The sequence below is a fragment of the Hyperoodon ampullatus genome (genome assembly GCF_949752795.1).
Source record: "Hyperoodon ampullatus genome assembly, chromosome: X".
NCBI classification, from domain to species: Eukaryota; Metazoa; Chordata; class Mammalia; order Artiodactyla; family Ziphiidae; genus Hyperoodon; species Hyperoodon ampullatus.
Window position 1 is genome coordinate 47,133,815 of NC_136913.1, and position 20,764 is coordinate 47,154,578.

The 20,764-nt window shown below is 48.4% G+C and overlaps 1 protein-coding gene across 12 annotated transcripts in view; it reads right to left on the reverse strand.

Moving 5' to 3' along the window:
- Positions 1-3,722: 3,722 nt before the first annotated feature.
- The window catches only part of KDM5C (lysine demethylase 5C), a gene marked incomplete at its 5' end in the record, with an annotated part of 32,049 nt that continues 15,007 nt past the window's right edge, over positions 3,723-20,764 (reverse strand). For 6 of the 12 annotated variants that reach the window (XM_079727410.1, XM_079727408.1, XM_079727418.1 and 3 more), the window contains 14 exons: positions 3,723-5,220; positions 5,329-5,528; positions 5,667-5,736; positions 6,016-6,615; positions 6,799-6,936; positions 7,094-7,273; positions 7,775-7,913; positions 8,528-8,886; positions 9,608-9,713; positions 10,336-10,483; positions 10,612-10,736; positions 10,826-11,007; positions 15,258-15,452; positions 15,562-15,681. In XM_079727410.1, the coding sequence (XP_079583536.1) occupies positions 4,861-5,220; positions 5,329-5,528; positions 5,667-5,736; positions 6,016-6,615; positions 6,799-6,936; positions 7,094-7,273; positions 7,775-7,913; positions 8,528-8,886; positions 9,608-9,713; positions 10,336-10,483; positions 10,612-10,736; positions 10,826-11,007; positions 15,258-15,452; positions 15,562-15,681 (2,922 nt within the window). In that variant the 3' untranslated portion in view covers positions 3,723-4,860. Of the gene's footprint in view, positions 5,221-5,328; positions 5,529-5,657; positions 5,737-6,015; positions 6,616-6,798; positions 6,937-7,093; positions 7,274-7,774; positions 7,914-8,527; positions 8,887-9,607; positions 9,714-10,335; positions 10,484-10,611; positions 10,737-10,825; positions 11,008-15,257; positions 15,453-15,561; positions 15,682-20,764 lie in introns of all 12 variants that reach the window. The other 6 variants (XM_079727412.1, XM_079727411.1, XM_079727407.1 and 3 more) reach the window with 4 other exon arrangements.

Genomic DNA, 20,764 nt, shown 5'->3' on the forward strand with positions numbered 1-20,764 from the left:
CAAATAGAACTTAAGGGCCCATACTTAAGGAATACACTGAAGGAGTCTCATTCACACCTGGACCTGATTTAGATGAGATTCTGGACTTTGAGGCAATGCTGTAATGGAATGAGACTTTTTCAGACCTTGGAAAGGGGTGAATGTATTTTGCATGTGGAAGGGACGTGAATCATTGGGGGCCAGAGGACAAACTATAGTAGTCTCCAGTATGGCCCCCAATGATCCCCACCTCCTAGTATTCACATCCTTGTGTAATCCCCTCCCGAGTGTGGTCTGGATCTGGTGACTTACTTACTTCTGGTGAGTGGAATATTGCAAAAGTGGTGGGATGTCACTTCTGAGACTAGGTTATAAAAACTGTGACTTCCATCTTGCATGTGCACATTTTCTCCCCATGTCGCCCCCACCCCCACCCCCGTTTCATCTCACTTGATCAACTCTGTTGAAACAAGTAGCCATGTTGTGAGTTGGCCTGTGGAAAAGTCCACATGGCAAGGAAACTGAGGATGGCCTCCAGCCAACAGTTGGCAAGAAACTGAGGCCCTCAGTCCAACAGCCCACAAGGAACTAAGTCCTGTCAACAGCCACACGCTGAGCTTGGAAGCAGATCCTTCCCCAGTCGAGCCTTGGGACAAATGCAGCCCCAGCTGACACCTTGATTGCAGCCTGTGAGAGAGCCTGCAACAGAAACCCAGCTAAGATGTACCCAGATTCCTGACCTACAGGAACTGTGAGATAAATGTCATTGTTTTAAGCCATTGTTTTGAAGTAATTTGTTATACAGTAATACATAACTAATACAGGCAGGCATGGAGGTTATATACAAGTTCAGCATATGGACTCCTACCTACCGAGGCCAATCTGGCTATAGCACTGCTGAGGTCCCATCTGCCAATAGCAGAGAGCAACATTGAACCCCTGCTATGAATTATGTCCTGGGGGCAGACTGATTACTTTGGACCCCTTCTCTCATGCAGCACAGGCTGTAGGTTCACAGAGATTTAACGGGAATCCCAGCTCTGCCAGGCTGATATTGCCTGAGCTAGACGTGTTCTTCATAGAGTCTGTTTCCTGTGTTACCTGACAAGGACTTTGTGAAATATCTCACGTGGAGCTTGGCACCCAGAAAGGAGTTCACAAGAGGCTTTTCCCCTCCTTTTCCTGGAATGTGTGTGCCCCAGGGGTAGGGAATCCATCTGTCTGTCCCCAAATCCCTTTTCTTCCATCATTACAATTTCAGGGCTTCTGGGAAGCATGGTCAGTGTCTACCCCTTCAGGGCCCTAGTGACCATGGACCTCAGACCCCAGGCCCCACTCCCCTGGGGTAGCTAGCGCCCTTACCAATGAGCTTTATGCACTGCAAAGGGAACAGAGTGAGACTCCAACTGCTGTTTCTGTCTCCCTCCTTCTGAGCCCAGACTGCAGGCCCCTGACTGGAAGTGGAGGCAGAGGACTCAGGCCTGGGCCTTGCCTTCCCTCTAGGAACTCCCAGTACGGGAACTTGGGGGTGGGAGAGTGTTTCAGGCACCACCTAAGGCACAGTGGGGGCACTAGGGAGGGGGAAGGGTTTGGGGCAAATCCTTAGAGGAAATGATGTGTCTTCTCATCCCTGTGTCACCTGCAGACTCAGGAGCCATTCTGAGGGATATGGCAGCCTCTGGGAGAATGCAGCAGCAAGGCAGTGTCTCTACGGTAGGAAATGAGGTGAAGATACTGTGCTCCCCCAATCCTCTCTCTCCCCATCTCCCACTCATCTGGGCCCTCCCAAGGCAGTCACTCCTCCCTTTCTAGGTGAGTATCTGGGGAAGGGGGACAGATCTGCACCCAGAGCAGGCTCTCTGGAAGATGTCACATTTCATCTGGATCTTACAGGATGGTGGCCAGCACCACTCCTGCGGAGCTCCTGGGATGCACACCACTGTGAGAGATGGGGCAGGACGGTGCAAAGATGGGAAATGCTGTCTGGAAACCAGTGAGCCCCTTACTCTGGAGGACCTTAGCCTGGGCCTAGTTCTTGAGCCTGGGAGCTGCTGTAGGCCGTAGGCACCCTCTTCCTCTCCTGTGAGGCCACGTCTTCTGGGGACTGCCTCGGGGTGGGAGTGGTAATGCAGCGCTAAGACTGAACCCCTTCCTGTCCCCGTCCCAGCTCTCATATCCCAGTCTCCTCTGAGGTGGTCTCCAACCTTCTTTTCATGCTCAATTCCATACAGGTGGACAAACAAAAGACAAGCCTTTCCCCGTGGACAGGGGTATCCACTGGCCCCTGCCTCCCCTTACTTGCACAGCCCAGTGGCTCCTGGCCGGACGACTGAAGGAGGCAGGGCTGAGCCAGAAATTAAATCAAAGCCCATCAAATGCCCCAGCAATCAAAGCTGCTAGAAGTGGGTGAGCTCTCTCACTCACCACTAGGCTCCCATTAACTGGAAACCTTGAGAAGGGGAAGAAGAGGAGCAAAATGAACGCACTGAGCATTCAGATGAGAAAGGGGAGTGACAGTGTACTGGGGCATCAGGGCCTGGCTATCAGCCTTTAAGGCCTCCGTGCAGCACCTTGAGAGAAAGGAAAGCCCTTGCAGAGCCCGGCATGACGGGAAGCTGGTGGGCTGGCTTAGCAGGGCATCAGTGCTTCTGCTTCCTCCTCTGTATCCTATCGTGAGCAGACTCTGAACACACAACATTAAGGACTACAGAGTGGTTCTTAGCCTTTGGAGGGACAAGGATCCCTTTATGAATCTGATGCAATGTCTTCTTGCCAGTAAAACAGATGCATGCAAACCCCCATAAAAACACAAAATTCTGGTTATGGTCTCTGATTTTAGAAACCCTAGCCACCCTCATTTTAAAGACTCTGGGGTCCCAGGAGGGGGAAAAAAAATCTGTATTTAAAAGTGAACTCGCCTTGAAACCATTATGCTAAGTGAAAGAGCACAGTCACAAAGGATCACATATTGTATGACTCCATTTATATAAAATGTCCAAAACAGGCAAAGCTATATAGATTAGGTGGTAGCCTAGGAGTGGGGGACCAGGGGAGAAGGGTGATGCTTAAGGAGGGTGGAGTTTCCTTTTGGAATGACGAAAATGTTCTAAAACGTTTTGCAGTGATGATTACACAACTAGAATATACTCAAAGCCACTGAATTGTATACTTTTAGGGAGTGAACTGTGTAGTATGTACATTGTATTACAATAAAGCTGCTTTTAGAAAGTGAACTCGGGGGTTGTAAATTGCCATACACCTAGCTTTAGTCCTCATTCACAGAGGCAGGAAGAACCCCTTTACGGTAGAGAAAAACCAGGGAAGGGTACCTGGAAGACCCAGCATACGGGTCGACAGGAAAGCATTCCAGAATGAGATTACGTGGGGGGTGGGGGAGTGGTGGTAGTGGTGTTAGGGGCACCGACCCCCTGTGCAGTCGAAGATCTGCATATAACTTTAAAGCCGGTCCTCCATATCATCCTCGGATTTGACCCACCAGGATAGTACAGTAGTATATATTTATTGGAAGGAATCTGCGTTTAAGTGGACCTGCACAGTTCAAACCCGTTAACGGTCAGCTGTGTGTGTGCGTGTGTGTGCGTGTGTGTATCTTAAGGGCAGTGAAGCATCATGGATAGTTTTAAGCAGGATGGAAACATCCCTCTGAATCACTGAATTGTACATTTAAAACAGGTAAATTTTATGGTGTATAAATTATACATCAAGCCGAGAAGGAAAACAAAACACCCCTCTGGAGGCTTGAAGAGAATAGACTGGAAGGCATAAAGTTGGAGGCGGCTGCGGCAGGAGTTTAGTGAGAGGTGCCAGGGCCTATCTGTTGGGAGATGGGGAAAACTGGCTCAGGGGTAGAGTGGGAGGAGACATGGGATGTCTTGCCCATGGTTAAGGAAAACCTGGTAGAAGTCAGTTTCAGACCGCAGAGCTCCCTGGCTTCAGCCCTCATGCTCCCACCAGCACTGCAGCTCCTCCACTGACAGGTAATGGAGACACTGTTCTCCCCCACCAAAGAGAAATGCACTTCAGAAACATGTTTCCAAAAAATGTTGCTAAGGGTTTTATTTCTAACAAGAGGAAAATAATAAAATAAAATTAAAATAGGCTTCAGTTGGAACCAAGTTTCTTGTTTTGCTTTTTTTTTTCTTTTGAACAAACTAATTACACACCAACAATCTTCTTTTATTACAACATGAACCCAGGAGGAGGAAAGGAGACAGGGCAGGACATGGAGGGAAGATCAAGGTGGTAGTGAGGACAAGCACCAAAAGCTTTCTTCAGATCACAGGGAGCCCTGCTCAGCTCCCCAACCGAATTCACTTAAAATAAAAAACTGTGAGCACAGCTATGTGAAGTTTCCTCCTCCTGGGTGGAACAGTCAGGGGAAGGGAGGAGAAGGAGGCAAAGGGAGGAGGGAGGCAGGAGAAGGGGGGAAGGAGGAGAAAGAGTGAGAGGGGGAGGTGAGGTTAGTGTAGCATGGCCTGGCGAGGGCCACAACTGGGGAGAGAAGGGAGAGGAGATTCCCCCAGTTTGCATATGCACTGGCCGTGTCTCTGGAATGGTGCCGGCCCAGCCCCAGCCACCTCCCTGCCCACCTGCCCGTCTGTCTATCTGCCTCAGGTGTCTGGGAATGCTGGTTAGAGGCTACCAGGGAGGGGGACTCCAGGGGCCGGCCCCCAGGAGCTGAGGTCTGAACAATACCTTGGAGTCAGAATATAAAAGTCAAGGGACTCAGGGATGGGCTGGGGTGGGGGGGTGGCCATCCCCCCTACTCGCCCACCTCCCAAGAAGCAGGCCTGATGGTCAGAAAGAGGATCCTTGAGGCCAAGGGGTCTCTGTTGGGGTCTGTGCTAGGCTCAGCCACTGTCACAATTGTTGCTGAGGCGACTGCTGCGGGCAGGGCACGTGCAGCCGGGGAGTCAAAGTGGAGAAAGGGGCCGAGGAGCCTGAACTGGCCCCTAGTGCCGGCTCCAAGCCATTCTGGTTCTCCTGGGTGCCGGGGCTGTCAGTGGTGGGCAGGGGTGGGCCCTCACCCCCAGTCTCCTCCTCCAGCTCCTCCTCCTCCTGGGCCTCCTCGGCCTCTGGCCCTGAGCTCCGTACCCTCTTTGGCTCTAGCTCCTCTCGGGCTGGGTCATCGCCCTCCCCACCCCGATCCACCTTCCGCCGCCGCCGCCTCTCCAGCGCCCGGCCCCGTGCTCGGCTCCCATGGCGCTCTGCCTTCTCCAGCTGTGAACACCAATGGGCAAAGAGAGGTGTGGGACAGTGGTCAGGCCTGGGCTCCCTGCCTGCTTGGCCTGACCTCCCATCCCTGCCCATGATCCCTCCTCTCCTCACCTCCAGAAGTGTGCGGATCCGCTCCAGGTTTGGAGGCTGCCCGGCCTGCAGCAGCTGCCAGATGCTGTGGTTCTCATCCAGGGTCACCTCAAGCAGATCCCCCTCCAACATGAGCTCCTCCAGGGGGGCCCGGGTTGCCTCAGGCAGCTCCAACACAGGGCCAGTCAACTGTGGCAACAGCGAGGACAGCAGCTCCAGGTCTGAGGGGTTGCAGGGACAAGCTGGGTTAGAGGCTGCTCCCGGTCGTACCCCCCACCACGACAGAGCCGAGGACCACGTGGGTCACTCTGGTGAGATCCAATAAACAGCCTACCCACACCTAAACCTACCTCTCTTACCTGAGCCCTCCCCCGGGGCTACCTTCTCAGGACTGGTCATGCTGTCTCCATTCTCCAGCAACCCCTGCACCTGCCGAAGAGAGCAAGGACAGGTAGCGGTAACTGAAGAACCAGGCCCGATTGCTTCCCCACAACCTCAGACTTGGGACCCTCCACCTCCGGGAGGAGGGCAGACACAGGCTGCCGGCATGGAGCATTGCAGGGATCTGGAGAGGAGGCAGAATGGGGCAGGGAGGCCAGGCCAAAGGAGACCAAAAATCAGAGAGCAGGGACAGGGCTGGAGCCTAAGTAAGGGTGAGGGCTAGGAGACAGGAATTTGAGGGCGAAAGAGCTGGGCTGTGCAGCTCACCTTAGGCATATCCTTGCCACTGCCTTCTCTGAGAGGGTCAGAGGCAGGGGCTGAAGGGTAGGTAGGGGGCTCCTCGGGCCTGGGTTCAGCCTGCAGCCGCTGGCGAAGCTCGGCCAGCCGTCCCAACACAGCAGTCACATCCTCAGAGGCCAGAGCCTGCCTGGCACGGCCTTGCCAGCTGATGGCCCTCTCTGTGAGGCACTGCAGGGCCTCACCCTCAGGCAGCCGCACAGGCAGTCTCTGCAGCGCTACCAGCAGTGCCAGGATGGTCTCCAGGCGTGGGCGCCGTGAGCGCATGCACAGCGGACACAAGAATTTGGTGTCCCACTCCCACCAGGCCAGCAGTGGGGATGAGGTGGGACTGGGCCTTGGGGAACTGAGGAGGCGGGGTACCGACACACATCGCCCATGGAACCAGTCCTGACACAGGTCACACTGCAGAGCTCCCACCCCGGCTGGCACCTGCCCACACACACAGATGGAGGTTGCAGAGGAAGCTGTGGTCGATGATGCCAGTGGACTGGGCTTGGCGGAGTTGGTGCGACGCAGCTGCAGAATTCCCTCCTTCTCCTTCTGTTCCCCCTCCTTGAAGGCCACGATCTGCCGTGCCCAGGACAGGGGAGGAGAGGTCAGCACCCCAACCCTCCTTCTCTGGCACCATGAATACCCCACTCCCAAACCAAGAGAACTGAGGCCCAGGGAGCAAGTGGTCTGCTCACGGCCACCTGGCTCAGACACTACTGTCACCAGGCTCTTCTCCCCACCTGGGCCCAAGCTCCTTACCACAGAGCCTGGGTCCCTGAGGTCCTGCGCAGACAGCCCCAGCAACTCTGTGTCAGATTTGTACAACCCCAGCTCCTTCTCCATCCACCGGCTGCGCTTGGTGCTGTCTGAGCCGGCATCTGCACACGGGCAGAGCACCTGAGGCAAACAGACAAAGGAGGAATGTCCAGGCTTCCCCTCACTCCCACCCCCTCCCTCCCCTGCCCAGCACCCCCAAAGCCCCACTCATATGAGCTGTCTCACAACAGCTGGGCCAGAGGCAGGAGAGGCTGTGGGTCAGGGTCCTAGGCCTCACCTCCAGCAGAGTGTAGCAAGAATTCTTCTTGAGAAAGGTCTTGGAGGCCTTCTCCCTCCAGGAGTGCGCCGTCAGTACCTGCAGCTCTAGCTGTCTCAGCTCCTCCAACCCCACAGGTAGGTCCCGGCCAACAGCCACCAGGCCCTCCAAGTCATCCAGGCAGGGGTAGTGATCACCATTCTGGGACAGGGGCAAGGGAAAGCTCATTTCAACTTGCCAACATCTATGATGCTGCTCTGTGCCTGGCCCTGAGCTGGGAAGACAGACTGGAATCACAGTCTTGAGGCAGAAAAAACAGGGATCATCCTAAGGAAGGCACACCCACCTGGCTCTCTCTTACAACTCCTATATCCATTGGCTCAGCCTCTGGATATCCAGTCAGTCCCCAGGACCACCAGACCAGTTATTTTGTTATGGTTTGCCTCTTCTATCCTCCCTGCCCCCCACCATTCTCATCCTAACCAGCATCCTATCTTCCCTCAGGCCAGCCTTGCAACCTTTCTTCACAATGCTCACCAAGCATGTTTTGCCTCCTCACGATGTGCTGTGACCCCTTCCTCTCTCTAGCCAACCCAACTCAACCCAGCACAACGCAATGTATGCCATCTCTCCCAGCTGGACTGAAGGTGTCGGGTGAACGGGGCGGTGGAGGGCGGGGAGGGGGGGCAACAGGGTCCTCACTTGGATCTCGTCCACATCAGCAATCCAGGCCCGGGCCTTAGCAAGAGCCTCCTTGAGAGCCTGGATGTTGGGCAGGTGAACAGGGATGTTTTCTGCCTCATGAATTATGGCCTCAAGCGTGGCTGGTGGATGCTTCTGCCTAAAGGTAGGGAAAAGAGAGGCCTCAGTGTGGGGTGGTCTGCCTGACCAGAAGCCCAGCCTGACTTCCAGATACAGCGGTATGAGCCCCTGGGGCTGCTGCTTGGGCCTATTTGCTTGTATTTTGCCTATGCATGGCTGTCAGTCCCTGCTTGCTCCAGATTGCACGCACCCAACTTCTGCCATACCTTCATGCCTCTGCTTGTCCACCAGTCTGTCAGCCTGCTGGCAGTGCCTACACACACAACCTGCAGTATTAACCTGGTGCTGCAGTTTGTCAGATTGTCGCATGCATGGTGTCTTTCTACTGACACCTGTCCATCTGCCTTTTGGTACTTGTGCTTGTGAGTGTGTGCACACGTCAGCCTGTGGAGCTAGTCCTCTATATAGCTCTGTATCTGTCCATCTCTGCTTCTCCGTAACACTATCTCTGCCTCTACGTGTACTATGGAGTTTAAAAAAAAAAAAAAAAGATAGGAAACAAAAAAGGCGAGGATAGTCAATACACCAACACAGGAGTCTGGTGCCCAAGGCCACCCATGGGAATCATCTTCAGCTTCTCTGCTGAACTTTGAAGGTTGCGGTAGAACAGGGAGGGGAAGAAGCTAGACCCACCTGGCCTCCAGGCAGAGATGGGCCTTCTCCTCCCAGCGTTCAGCAATGGTCAGTAGCTCCTGCAGTTCAGCTCGGGCCTTGTCCACAGCAGGGCTAGGGGCTACACTGGCACCCGCGACCAACAGTCCCCGCATGACAGCCAGGGTGCCCCTTCGGGCTGAGGGGGCCAGTGTGCGTTTCATCTCATCCAGCCATCGCGCCTGTTCCACCTGCCGCTGGAGCTGCTGGGCCTCAGGTACCTCCACCCCCAGCTGCCGCCCTCTCTCCAGCAGGGACTGCAGGAGCCCCGGACTGGAGGGCAATGAGGCCAGGGCCTCACGGGCTTCAACCTGGTAGGCTTCCACCTGTTCCAGAATACCCTACCAGAACACAGATAAAGAACAAACTCCTCAGCAGGGCTCACACAGAAGTCCCACCACCACATACCCCTGCCCTACCTACCTTCTTACCCTCCAGTAATTGCGAGGAGAGCCTAGCACGGGCTGGGCTCTCTTCCTTTGCCAGGCCCTAAGCAGTGGTTCCCAACACTCACTGCCCGATAGGATACCCTGTGGCATCTGTTAAAATGCAGATATCTGGGTCCACTCCTTGAGATTCTTAATAGGGGTTGGTCAGGAGCCTGTGCTTTATTTAAGTCCCCAGAGGATTTTGATGTATAGTATCAAGAGACCCTCTGTCCTAAAAATGCTCTGCTATGCTTGGCCTTCTCACAATCTCTACACTCATACTGGTGTCCACTGCCCTCTCCATCCCACTCCTCTACCTTCCTGAACTTGACTCAGCTTTCCAGGCCCACAAACATCCTTGTTACTTCCTTTCTCCTCTTCCACCTCCACCTGGAAACCTTCCCTTGACTATGCATCCTGTACCTGTACCCTTGTCACCTGCCCCTCAAATCCCATTTCTAAGAGGCAATTTGCTAAAAACCCGTTGCCTCCTACCTCCCGTTATTCTCACACGTGCATCCTGTCTTGCCCAAATACTTGCAACTTTTGAAAGAAGCCAAGAATGGCCTGCTGCTCAGGTCCCCCAATCCACCCCCCGATCCCTCAGCAGCACTTCAAGTCCACCCTTCCTCACCTTGACATCCCCAATCTGGTGCATGGCACAAGGCAGGTTGTTCATCTGGTCCAGAAAGGCCCGGAGCTCAGCCAGGGTCATCTGTAGACCAGCCACCCTGTAGGGGCTATGGAGTTTCACATGTAGGGTTTCAAGTCCAAACCCAGTCCCCTCCCTCCATCTCTGTGCTAAGGCCCAACACCTTTCCTCATCCCTGCCCACTTGACCTCTCATACTTCACAGTTCCCCACAAATGCCCAGGTTAGGGGGAGGGTTTTAAGATACATGCAAGTTCATATGATGGGGGGAAAGAATTAGAAGAGAGGAATATAGTATATATTTGGTGGGGGAAGCTGAGAAACTGATGGTAACAGAAGCTGGATAATTTTAATCCATCTTCTACTGTGAACTCTATGATCAGTTTATGCTTCTGTGTCCTTTTCTGGTCCCTAAACCTCCCACAACACCTCCCTGCCCACAAAATCCCTCGGCCTGTCTGAAATCAGTACCTTCAGGTACTGATAAAAAGAAACATTCCTAGCTTTCTTAGCACTGAGGCGCTCCCCTCCATTCTAGTTGCCTGGCCTCCCTGCCCTCCCCAACGCCTCCAACTGCAGTGCTTGTCAGCTTCCTGCTGATGTCATCTGCCTAATGGTACTCAGAGTCCACCCCTCCCCCTGCCATAGTCCTTCTCCTAGGTGCTGGCTCCTCAGCAGGCTACCTGTGCCCAACACCTCATGCTGCCATACCCAGCTTCCTGGCCGCTGACCAGCCCCAGAGCCCGGGACACGCACGCCTCTGCCTCGCTCAGGCAGTTCTTTAGTCGCTGCAGCAGCTCACTGTTAGGAAATCTCCGCTCACGGGCCTCAGACTCTAGTGCCCTCAGCTCTTCAAGGCCTGGAGAGAGAATGAGAGCAGCAAGGAGTAGGCAGTATTGAGTAAGGGCAGAGGAAGGGGGTGGGGGAGTACAGAAGAAAAGGGAATAGAACTTGCCTGTGGAGTCCCTCCGTCCCCCCATCACTCACTGCGCTTCCGCCCATCCTCCACCTCCAGGGCCACTCGCACTTTGTTGGCCCAGGTGTCAAAGGACTCAGCCCGGACCTTCAGCTTATGGAGCATGGCAGGGAGCTCATCCAAGGTGTACCGATATCTGGAGGAAGAGGGCAGGGAAGAGCACATCTGGCCCAGTTCTGCATCCCCCTCCTCAGCCCACTTCCTCCAGGTAGGCCCCCTGCTCACCGCAGGTACTGCCGGCTACTGGAGCACTTGCAGAGGTCATTGATGTGGGAAAGGCAGACAAGGCCGTCTGGGCAGTCATAGCAGGCTAGGGCTGATAGAAAGCATGTCGTCTTGCACTTGATGCACTGGCGCTCATCATCCGGGAGCAGCTCAAAAGCCTCTCGCTCAGCTTCCGTGATGCCCTGGGGGTGATCATTATATAGAACAAGAAGAGGGCTGCAGAAACCCCTAACTCAGCCACCACTGAGCCCCACAGTAGAATCACTGAGCCCCACATTAGACTCAAATCTGTGCTAAGAGCTGTGGGGGAGACAAAACTCCACAGAGCACACTGCCTTTGTGAAGTCCAAACTCTCAAAGCTGGGGGAATCACATGAAGCAGGGTAAGATCAGTGTGGGCTGAGAGGGAGAAAAATCAGGTAAGATTCAGATCAGCAGAAAGGACCTTCGGGGTGAGAGAAGGTGAGGAAAGTGGTAGACCAAGGCACCAGAGAGATGGCAATATGTGGAAGTGGCCAAGAGAAGTGCCACGTACTGGGGAATAATGCTAGCTTCCCGGCACTCAGCGCCCACTGTGTTTCAGGCACTGTGCTTGGCTGCTTTATCAGCACACTGCACACACATCTATAACTTAGAGAAATAAACTCTACGTGCTTGTGTTCAGTGTTTAAAGATACAATTTTTCCCCCCCAAAAAAACATGGCCTCCAAACCTAAGCCAATGACTTTATCTGTTGATTAGATGAAGAAAAAGCAATCCCTTCCAAAAATGGAGGAAAAGCCAGCTATCTTGGAGTAATTGAAAGACAATATAATGCTATACATTATGGGCAATTTTAGGGATTTTAGAGGGAAATTTTGATTCTAATGTTTTTGTCTTCTACACCAACCTAACTTCTGCATAAGTCCATTGTACATTACAAATCCCGCTCTGCCACAAATGCGCTCTGCACATTACAAATCCTGCTCATAAGATGAGTCCACTGCACATTACAAACCTAGCTGCGTTGATATTGAGTAAATTATTTAAACATCTCTGGGTTTCAGTTTCCCTACTTTGTAAAATGGAGACAACAGTACTATCCTCATTGGGTTGTTATGAGGATTAACAAAGGTAAAGTGACTAAGGACTTAGAAAAGTATCTTAGCACTTAGAATAGTAGAACTACAAAAGGCCCTGAATAGCCAAAGTAATCTTGAGAAAGAAAAACAAAGATGGAGGTATGAAGTTTCCTGATTTCAAACTACATTACAAAGCTGTAGTAATCAAAACAGTATGGTAATGGCATAAAAACAGACCAATGGAACAGAATTAAGCCCAAAAATAAACTCTCGTATATATAGTTAACTAATATTTGACAAGGAAGCCAAGAATACTCAATGGGGAAAGGATAGTCTCTTTGATAACTGGTCCTGGGAAAACTGGATAATCATATGCAGAAGAATGAAACTGGACCTTTATCTTATATCACTCACAAAAATTAACTTGAAATGGATTAAAGACTTAAAAATAAGACCTGAAACCATAAAACTCCTAGAAGAAAATATAGGGAAAATGCTCCTGGACATTGGTCTTAGCAATGATTTCTTGTACATGATACCTAAAAAGCACAAGCAACAAAAGCAAAAATAAATAAGTGGGACTACATCAAACTAAAAAGCATCTGCACAGCAAAAGAAACTATCAACAAAATGAAAAGGCAACCCATGGAATGGGAGAGAATATCCGCAAACCGTCTATCTGCTGAAGGGTTAATATCCAAAATATATAAAGGAATCATACAACTCAACAGCAAAAAACCAAACAACCCGAATAAAAATTGGGCAAAGGACCTGAATAGACGTTTTTCCAAAGAAGACATACAAATGGCCAATAGGTACATGAAAAGATGCGCAACATCACTAATCATCAGGGAATGCAAATCAAAACCATAATTATCACCTCACACCTGTCAGAATGGCTTATTATCAAAAAGACAAGAGATACCAAGTGTCGGAGAGAATGTGGAGACAAAGGAACCTTTGTGCACTGAGATGGGAATGCAAACTGGTGCAGTCACTTTGGAAAACAGTATGAAGGGTTCCTGAAAAAATTAAAAATAGAACTACCATATGATCCGGAAATCCCTCTTCTGGGTATATATCCAAAGGAAATGAAACCAGGATCTCAAGGAGATATCTGCACTCCCATGTTGACTGCAGCATTATTCACAACAGCCAAAATATGGAAATAACTTAGGAGTCCATTAGTGGATGAATGGATAAACATGTGGGGGGGGGGGTGTGTATACATACATATACATATAAAATGGAATATTATTCAGCCATAAGACATAAATCCTGCCATTTGTGACAACATGGATAGACCTTGAGGACATTATACTAAGTCAAACAAATCAGACAAAAAAGACAAGTATTATAGGATATCACTTATATATGGAATCTAAAAAAGCCAAACTCATAGAAACAGAGTAGTGGGAGTTCCCTGGTGGCCTAGCGGTTAGGATTCCAGGCTTTCACTGCCGAGGCCTGGGTTCAATCCCTGGTCAGGGAACTGAGATCCTGCAAACCGGCCTGCAATGCAGCCAGAGAGAGAAAAAAAAGAAAGAAACAGTAGCATGGTGGTGGCCAAGGGCTAGGGAGGTAGGGAAAATATGGAGACGCTGCTCAAAGGATACAAACTTCCAGTTAGAAGATAAGTAAGTTTGGGGGATCCAATGTACAACATGATGACTATAGGAGGGGAAAAAAGAATAGGCGCTCAAAAAATATTTACTGATATTGGCTCTAATCTTCAGATAAGGATACCTATTTCACAGGCCTGTCTCATTTTGCTAAGGAGGAAACTAAGTCTCAGAGAGAGTAACTTGCCCAAAGTGAGAATCTAACTGCAGCCTATTTTGATTCTGAAGCCAGAGAATGCTGCTGAAAGGATGAAGCCCCTAGGTATTCTTGGATCATGGACTCCTTTGAGAACTGGATGCAAGCTATGAGCCCTCTCCCCAGAAAAAGACTCAAACACACACACACAGAATCTCTGACAGAAGTTACGGGGTCCAGAACCCTTCTCCTTAGGTAAGGGCCAAGTGTAGAGAATTCTGAGTGTTAGGATGGAAACATCTTTTCCCACCTTGCTTTGACTCCTTCTGTAGTGTAGCACAGCCCCAGAGGGATCATTCAATAACAGCACTGAACAGAGAGAGCAAATGATGCCTAGAAAAGCCCAGGGGCTCACCAACTAACACCACAGACTGACAGGCCCCAGACTTCCAACACTTACCATAGCTGCAATTCTCCTTACAACCCATGCTCATAGGAAAGTTATAAATGAGCTTGAAAATAAGAAAGTATTACCCTAAATTTTCTTATTTTAAGAAAAGGGATCCAGCAAGGGATTCCTCAGGACCAGCATTCCTTTGTAATCCTATGGAGGACTCTCACTAAGTCAACTCCCTAACTGGGCAAGTTTGGAGCTTAAGAAGGCAGCTGGGGCTTCCCTGGTGGCACAGTGGTTGAGAGTCCACCTGCCGATGCAGGGGACATGGGTTCGTGCCCCGGTCCGGGAGGATCCCACATGCCGCAGAGCAGCTAGGCCCGTGAGCCATGGCCACTGAGCCTGCGCGTCTGGAGCCTGTGCTCCGCAACGGGAGAGGCCACAACAGTGAGAGGCCCGCGTACGCATAAAAAAAAAAGAAGGCAGCTGAACTACATGAAGAGCAGTCCCACTCATCTACAAACAAAACTGACATGTTATGAGAAATCTATTAAAGACCGCCTTCTACTCAGTAATACTAACCTAGTTTGAGCTACTAAACTATATGAGTGTAATAAAATGGCATTTCTTAAGAAATGTTCCATATTTCTATCATTTTCTTCATCTACTAATATTACCAATAATAGCATCTGCTACACTGCAAGTGCAGCAATAGATGCTTTGACATAAATCACCTTACTCAAGCTTTACAACCACCCTGCAAGTTAGGTATTTATCCCCATTTTAGAGTGGGAAAGTGAGACTTTGAGAGGTTAACTAACTTGAAAAGGTTATCCAGCTTACCAGCAAGTGGGGGTTTCATATGTCAGTTGGTCTTGGGTTATTTAAATAATGATGCAATAACATCATTAGCAATAACAGCACCTGCTATGGGTCACTTACTTAAACATCTTAAATCCACTCAACTATCCCAAAAGATAAGCACTATTATCATCCCCATTTTTTTTCAGATGGGGATACTGATGCTCAGTGAAGTAAATTAACTTACTAACAGTTATCAGTAAATGGCAGAGAATGGAATTGTAGTTTCCAATCCAGATGTGTCCAGTTCTTTTCACTACTCCCTAAGAGGAGAGGCTACATCTTCTACTTCTTCCTCCCCCCCCCAACCTCTGCCAGACTAGGGTACCCAATCCAGGGCACTCTCCCCACCACCCACCTTCTCTAGCAGGGCCTTTCGTAGACGCCGCTCCTCCTGCACCATGATGAACATCTCCTTATGCACAGCTGCTGCCAGGTTCAGGTCCAGCTTCTCTGGACAGGCAGCCATCTTGCAGATGAGTTCCTCATGGGAGAAGACACAGTATCTTCGGAGCCGGCGGTAGTGCTCAATGCACTGGCGCCCAGCTGGCAGCTGTGGACAGGTTCAAGGCTGAGTATGGCCAAGTCTGGAGGCGATGGTGCCTCAGCCTCCCCACAACAGTCCTGCTTCTCCCTGCCATCCCATCACACTCCAGACTCACCCAGTCAGCAGTGCAAAAGTTGACAGCCTCAGCAAAGTTGTAGCCTTGGTTAAAGCCACTGTGGTAAGCACGAGGGAAGGTAATGACAAATTCTCCTGCACACTGGTTTGTGCGGACAACCTGAGGAAGAAGAGCCAAGGTCATTGAGACAGAGATCTAAGTGCAGGGTCCTTAAGGAGAGGAAGGAAAGTCTCAGGGAACACAGTCTGACAACAGATTCCCAGACCCTCGACTCCGAAAGAAAGGACCATTGGTCTCTGCTCTCAAGGTTTTGATTTGTGATGACAGGAAAATATGAGTCAAAAGCGGGAAATGTACATATACCAAAATATTTCAACTTCCCTAATAATTTTTTTAAAATTCAAAATATCACTTTTCATTAAGCTGGACATGTTTTTTCATTAATTTTTGTTACCAGTCATGTAAGCAGTTTCAAGAGCCAAGTGGTTCTATAAGATTTGTTATAAAATCAGCAGACCCGGGGCTTCCCTGGTGGCGCAGTGGTTGAGAGTTCGCCTGCTGATGCAGGGGACACGGGTTCGTGCCCCGGTCCGGGAAGATCCCACATGCCGCGGAGCGGCTAGGCCCGTAAGCCATGGCCGCTGAGGCTGCGCGTCCGGAGCCTGTGCTCCGCAATGGGAGAGGCCACAACAGTGAGAGGCCCACGTATAGAAAAAAAAAAAAAAAAAATCAGCAAACCCTGCCATTCTCTATTCCCCAGAGCCATTCATTTTCACCTCTTCTGATTATTTTGGCATTCACCTTAACCGTCCTAAATAACATGCCTCTAGACTATATTAAAAATAGCCTCCTATGTCTCAATTTGCTTAGTTTTCTGTGCATGTATTAGTAATTTAATCCCAACCTTTTGCACAAGTGTCCAACTCTCCTCTCTCCTATCACTTTTCACCTTTCTGTAGCAGTCTCTCATGGAGCCTTATGATCTGTTTCAATTGGGACCAGCTGCCCTCCCTGGATTGTCACTCTCCCATGATAGACCTCCTGTTTCCTAGATCCCATGTCTTCCTCTTTCTTGGTTTGTTCCTTTGCTGTGCTTAAGCACATCGTCCAACAGCTTCCTGAGAAACGGTGGGAAGAACTTTTTAAAAAAATGCCTCTATTCTACTCTCAACCTTGATAATCTGCACATAAAATTCTAAGTTGAAAATCATTTTGAAAAAAAAAAAAGAAAATAATTTTGAAGGCACAGCTCTAATCTTCTAGATTCCAGTGTTGCTTTTGAAAAATCTAAAGCTGTTCTGACTCCTAATGTTTTGAATGAAACCTGTCTTCTCTCTCAGAAAGCTTGTAGGAGTTTTCTGGTCCCAGTTTGATATGAAAATTCACCAGATATACCTTGGTGTGGATCTATTTGCATTCATGTACTGGGTAGGCCCTCTGATTCTGGAAACTGTCATTCAGTTCAGGAAAATTTTCTTGAACAATTTCTTAACAATTTGATCCTTTCAGTTTTCATTTATTCTCTTTTCAGAGAGAATTATTTGAATATTGAACCCCCAGAACAAATTCTCTTTCTCTACCTTTTTCCATCTTTATCTTTCTATTATTTCCTTAACTGTTTATCTTCTAAGCTTTTATTTTTTTGTCTTCCATTTTTGCTATCTTAATTTTAATTTTCGTTCTCAGCATGTTCTTTTAAAATAGCGTCCTGTTCTTATTTTATGTTTGCAATATATGCTCATTTCTGAAGGTATTAATAAGGTTTCTTTCCCTTTTCTTTTTGAAGTTTACTTCTCCCTGTCTAGCCTGTTTGTCCAAGCTGTTTTTTTACCATTTGGTTCTACTTTGTTTATTCTAGAATTTTCTCAGTTGTCTGTTAATCTGTGGCTATCTAGTGATATTCAAGAGTAAGAAACGAAAAGGCTGAATGAAAGTTCTGAGTACAGAGGTGAAGTTTGTCAACTGTGAGCCACTGTAGAGTGAAGCCACTTAGTTTGGGAAACTCTAGGTCTTTCCTTTTGGGCCATATTCCCCAGAGAAAACTCTCCTATTTTTTTGCCTGAAGGAAAAAGGTCTGGCTGCTATTGTTCTAAGAGCCAAGTGGAGGAAGATGGCTGGGAACCTCAGCATTCAGTAGGTATACAATGAATACTACTAGTTTCACTATACTTCTACTCTCAACTGTACCTAGAAGACCTCAATCCAGAGATCTATTTCAACCTCTTTGAAAGTAAATCTCACAGTCTTTTGCTAGAGTGAGGGAGGGTCACATTTCCAGCTGCCCAGTGTGGGTGGGGATCCCATAACTGCTGCTGCTTTTTTTTTTTTTTTTTTTTTTTTTATTTACTTTGGGTCTTCGTTGCTGCACGTGGGCTTTCTCTAGTCGCGGCAAGCGGGGGCTACTCTTTGTTGCGGTGCTTGGACTTCTTATTGCAGTGGCTTCTCGTTGCGGAGCACAGGCTCTAGGTACGTGGGCTTCAGTAGTTGTGGCATGCGGGCTCAGTAGTAGTGGCACACGGGCTTAGTTGCTCCGCAGCATGTGGGATCTTCCCGGACCAGGGCTCGAACCCATGTCCCCTGCACTGGCAGGTGGATTCTTAACCACTGTGCCACCAGGGAAGTCCCTCCCATAGCTTCTTATATAAATATGAACCAATCTTTATTTTTACCCCATTTGAATTTACTCCCGGAATGTCTGCTGCAACCAATTACTGAACCTCTGGGGGGTACTGAGGTATAAATCAGATTGGTTCTCAGATGTTCCAGAACTGGCTTAAGGTTCAGTTTTCTTATTTGTTTCCTAGTTTCAAGAATTTTGTTTATCATTGTCTCTTTTCTTGTTTTCCCCATCTCTGTGATTTTTTTTTTTCACCTTAAAAAAAAAATCACTTTGTGCCATTGTGTGAAGTTTCAGTAAGGAATGGAAGTAGCCATGTGTATGTTTAATTAGCTGTCTTTACCAAGAAGTCTTGCAAAGTTTTTTAAAATGAACATTCCATGCTGATGAAGACACAGTGAAATAAGTACAGTGCTGGTAATGGGGACCAATAACTTCTCTCTGGAAAGCAAAATCGCTGATACATAACCAAGAACCTAAAATGTTTATAGCCTTCAACCCAACAATTCATCTGCTAGGGTTCTAGACTAATGAGGAGAGAATTAGCATCCTAACAATACTGAATCTCCACATTTATTCAGGCCATGTATCAGTTCCCACCTCCAGTACATTTTCTTCTCAAATCTATCCCTACTTAGAGGCAACATCAGTATTTACTGCTTGTACTACTGCACTGGCCCCCATTACCATTATTGTCTTCCCCAACCAAAATGCAAACCTGATTATGTAATGTCCATGTTGAGAACCCCTCACTTGAATCCCCATATCTACATGATAAAGCCACGGCCCCAACAGGCAAACTTACTCTTCCTTCAAGTGTCACCACTTCTACAAATGCTTTCCTGACCTCCCCCCCGCACCCACTTCCTAATGACCCAGTCTGTTGTTCTTTTGTAGCACCTCTAATATTTTATTCCAGTTGTTTACTCACCTTTGTCCTCTACTCAACTGCACATGACTAAAGGCAGGGATTAGTTTATTTGCTTTCAGGGTGCTGACCAGAGGCCTTGCACACAGAGGGAGTTCTAGCAGTATCTGCTGAATGATCTAGTCCCAGCCTTAATTTTACAGATGTGAAAACTGTGTCCCACAGAAGCCTCAAGTAGCAGAGCCAGAAATAGAACCTAATGCCCCCTCATTTTGGCAATGTCACTTTACTATTTCCTGTGCAGTTTTTTTTAGAAAGCTCTCCTCACATTCTGCAGCTATTAAAAAATGACCCAAAAGTCCATCAACTGGTGAATGGACAAACAAAATACAGTATATCCATACAATATAATATTGTTCCACCACAAAAAGGAATGAAGTTCTGAAGCAAGCTATAACATAGATGAACCTCAAAAATATTATGCAAAGTGAAAAGCCAGACACAAAAGACCACATATTATTCCATGTATATGAACTGTCTAGAAAAAGCAAATTTGTAGAGTTAGCAGATCAGTGGTTGCCTGGGACTAGGGATTGGAATGGAGAGTGACTACAAAAGGGCACAAGGGATCCTTTTGGGGTGATGGAAATGTTCTAAAACTGGATTGTGGTGATGGTAGCACAACTCTGTAGATTCACTGAATGCTGCATTTAAAATGCGTGATTTTTATGGTATGTAAATTATACTGCAATAAAGCCGTTTTTCAAAAAAGATGGTTATAAATAGTTCATGGTGAGGAAGTAAAAAATCATTCTAGACCAGCACTGTCCAATAGTAATATAATGCCAGCCACATATGTACTTTTTAAATTCTCTAGTAGCCACATTAAAAAAGTAAAGAGAAACAGGTGAAATTAACTTCAATGTATTTTATTTGATATATCCACAATATTATCATTTTAATGTGTAATTGGTATACAAAAGTATTAGTGAGATATTTCACATTCTCTGTTTCATACAATGTCTTGAAATCCAACATATGTTTTATACTTTCAGTACATTTCAGTTGGGACTAGCCATGTTTCAAGTGCTCAACAGCCACCTGTGGCTAGTGGCTACCAAATTGGACAATGCCATTCTAGATGATCAAAGTTAACAAAAGAGATTATAAAATCCATACACTGATTACTGTCATGTCAAAACTTACATAAAAAACAGATGGAAACGTAACAAAATGTGGAGGAACTAGAGATGACCTCTCTACTGCCATTTTTTGGAAAGGGGGGATGTTTCTTTTATAATGAAAATACTTATATTATATATCTCTATCTATAAAAAGAAATGGCCCTCTCTCACCAAAGGGGAAGATGGGTGAGGTGGGGGGGGGCACGGCCAAAGATAGCTCCGAGGGACCCCCAGCTGGCTAAACTGCAGCCTGCCAACATGCGAATATGAAAATCACATGTCCTGGATTGAGGGGATACTGCCAAGTCCAAAGAGCCTGGAGACGCTGGGAACTACCTATAGGAAGGGCCTGGCAGACAGAGGGTGGGGTGGTGAAGCAGCAGCTGGCCAGAGAAGCTGGGGAGCTATGAGCAGGAGAAATGCTGTGGAGGTGGAAGCAAAAAAGTCTGTGATAAAAGTTTTTTTAAAAAGAGATTAGAATTGAACGCGCGCGCGCGTGTGTGTGTGTGTGTGTGTGTGTGTGTGTGTGTGTGTGTGAGAGAGAGAGAGAGAGAGAGAGAGAGAGAGAGAGAG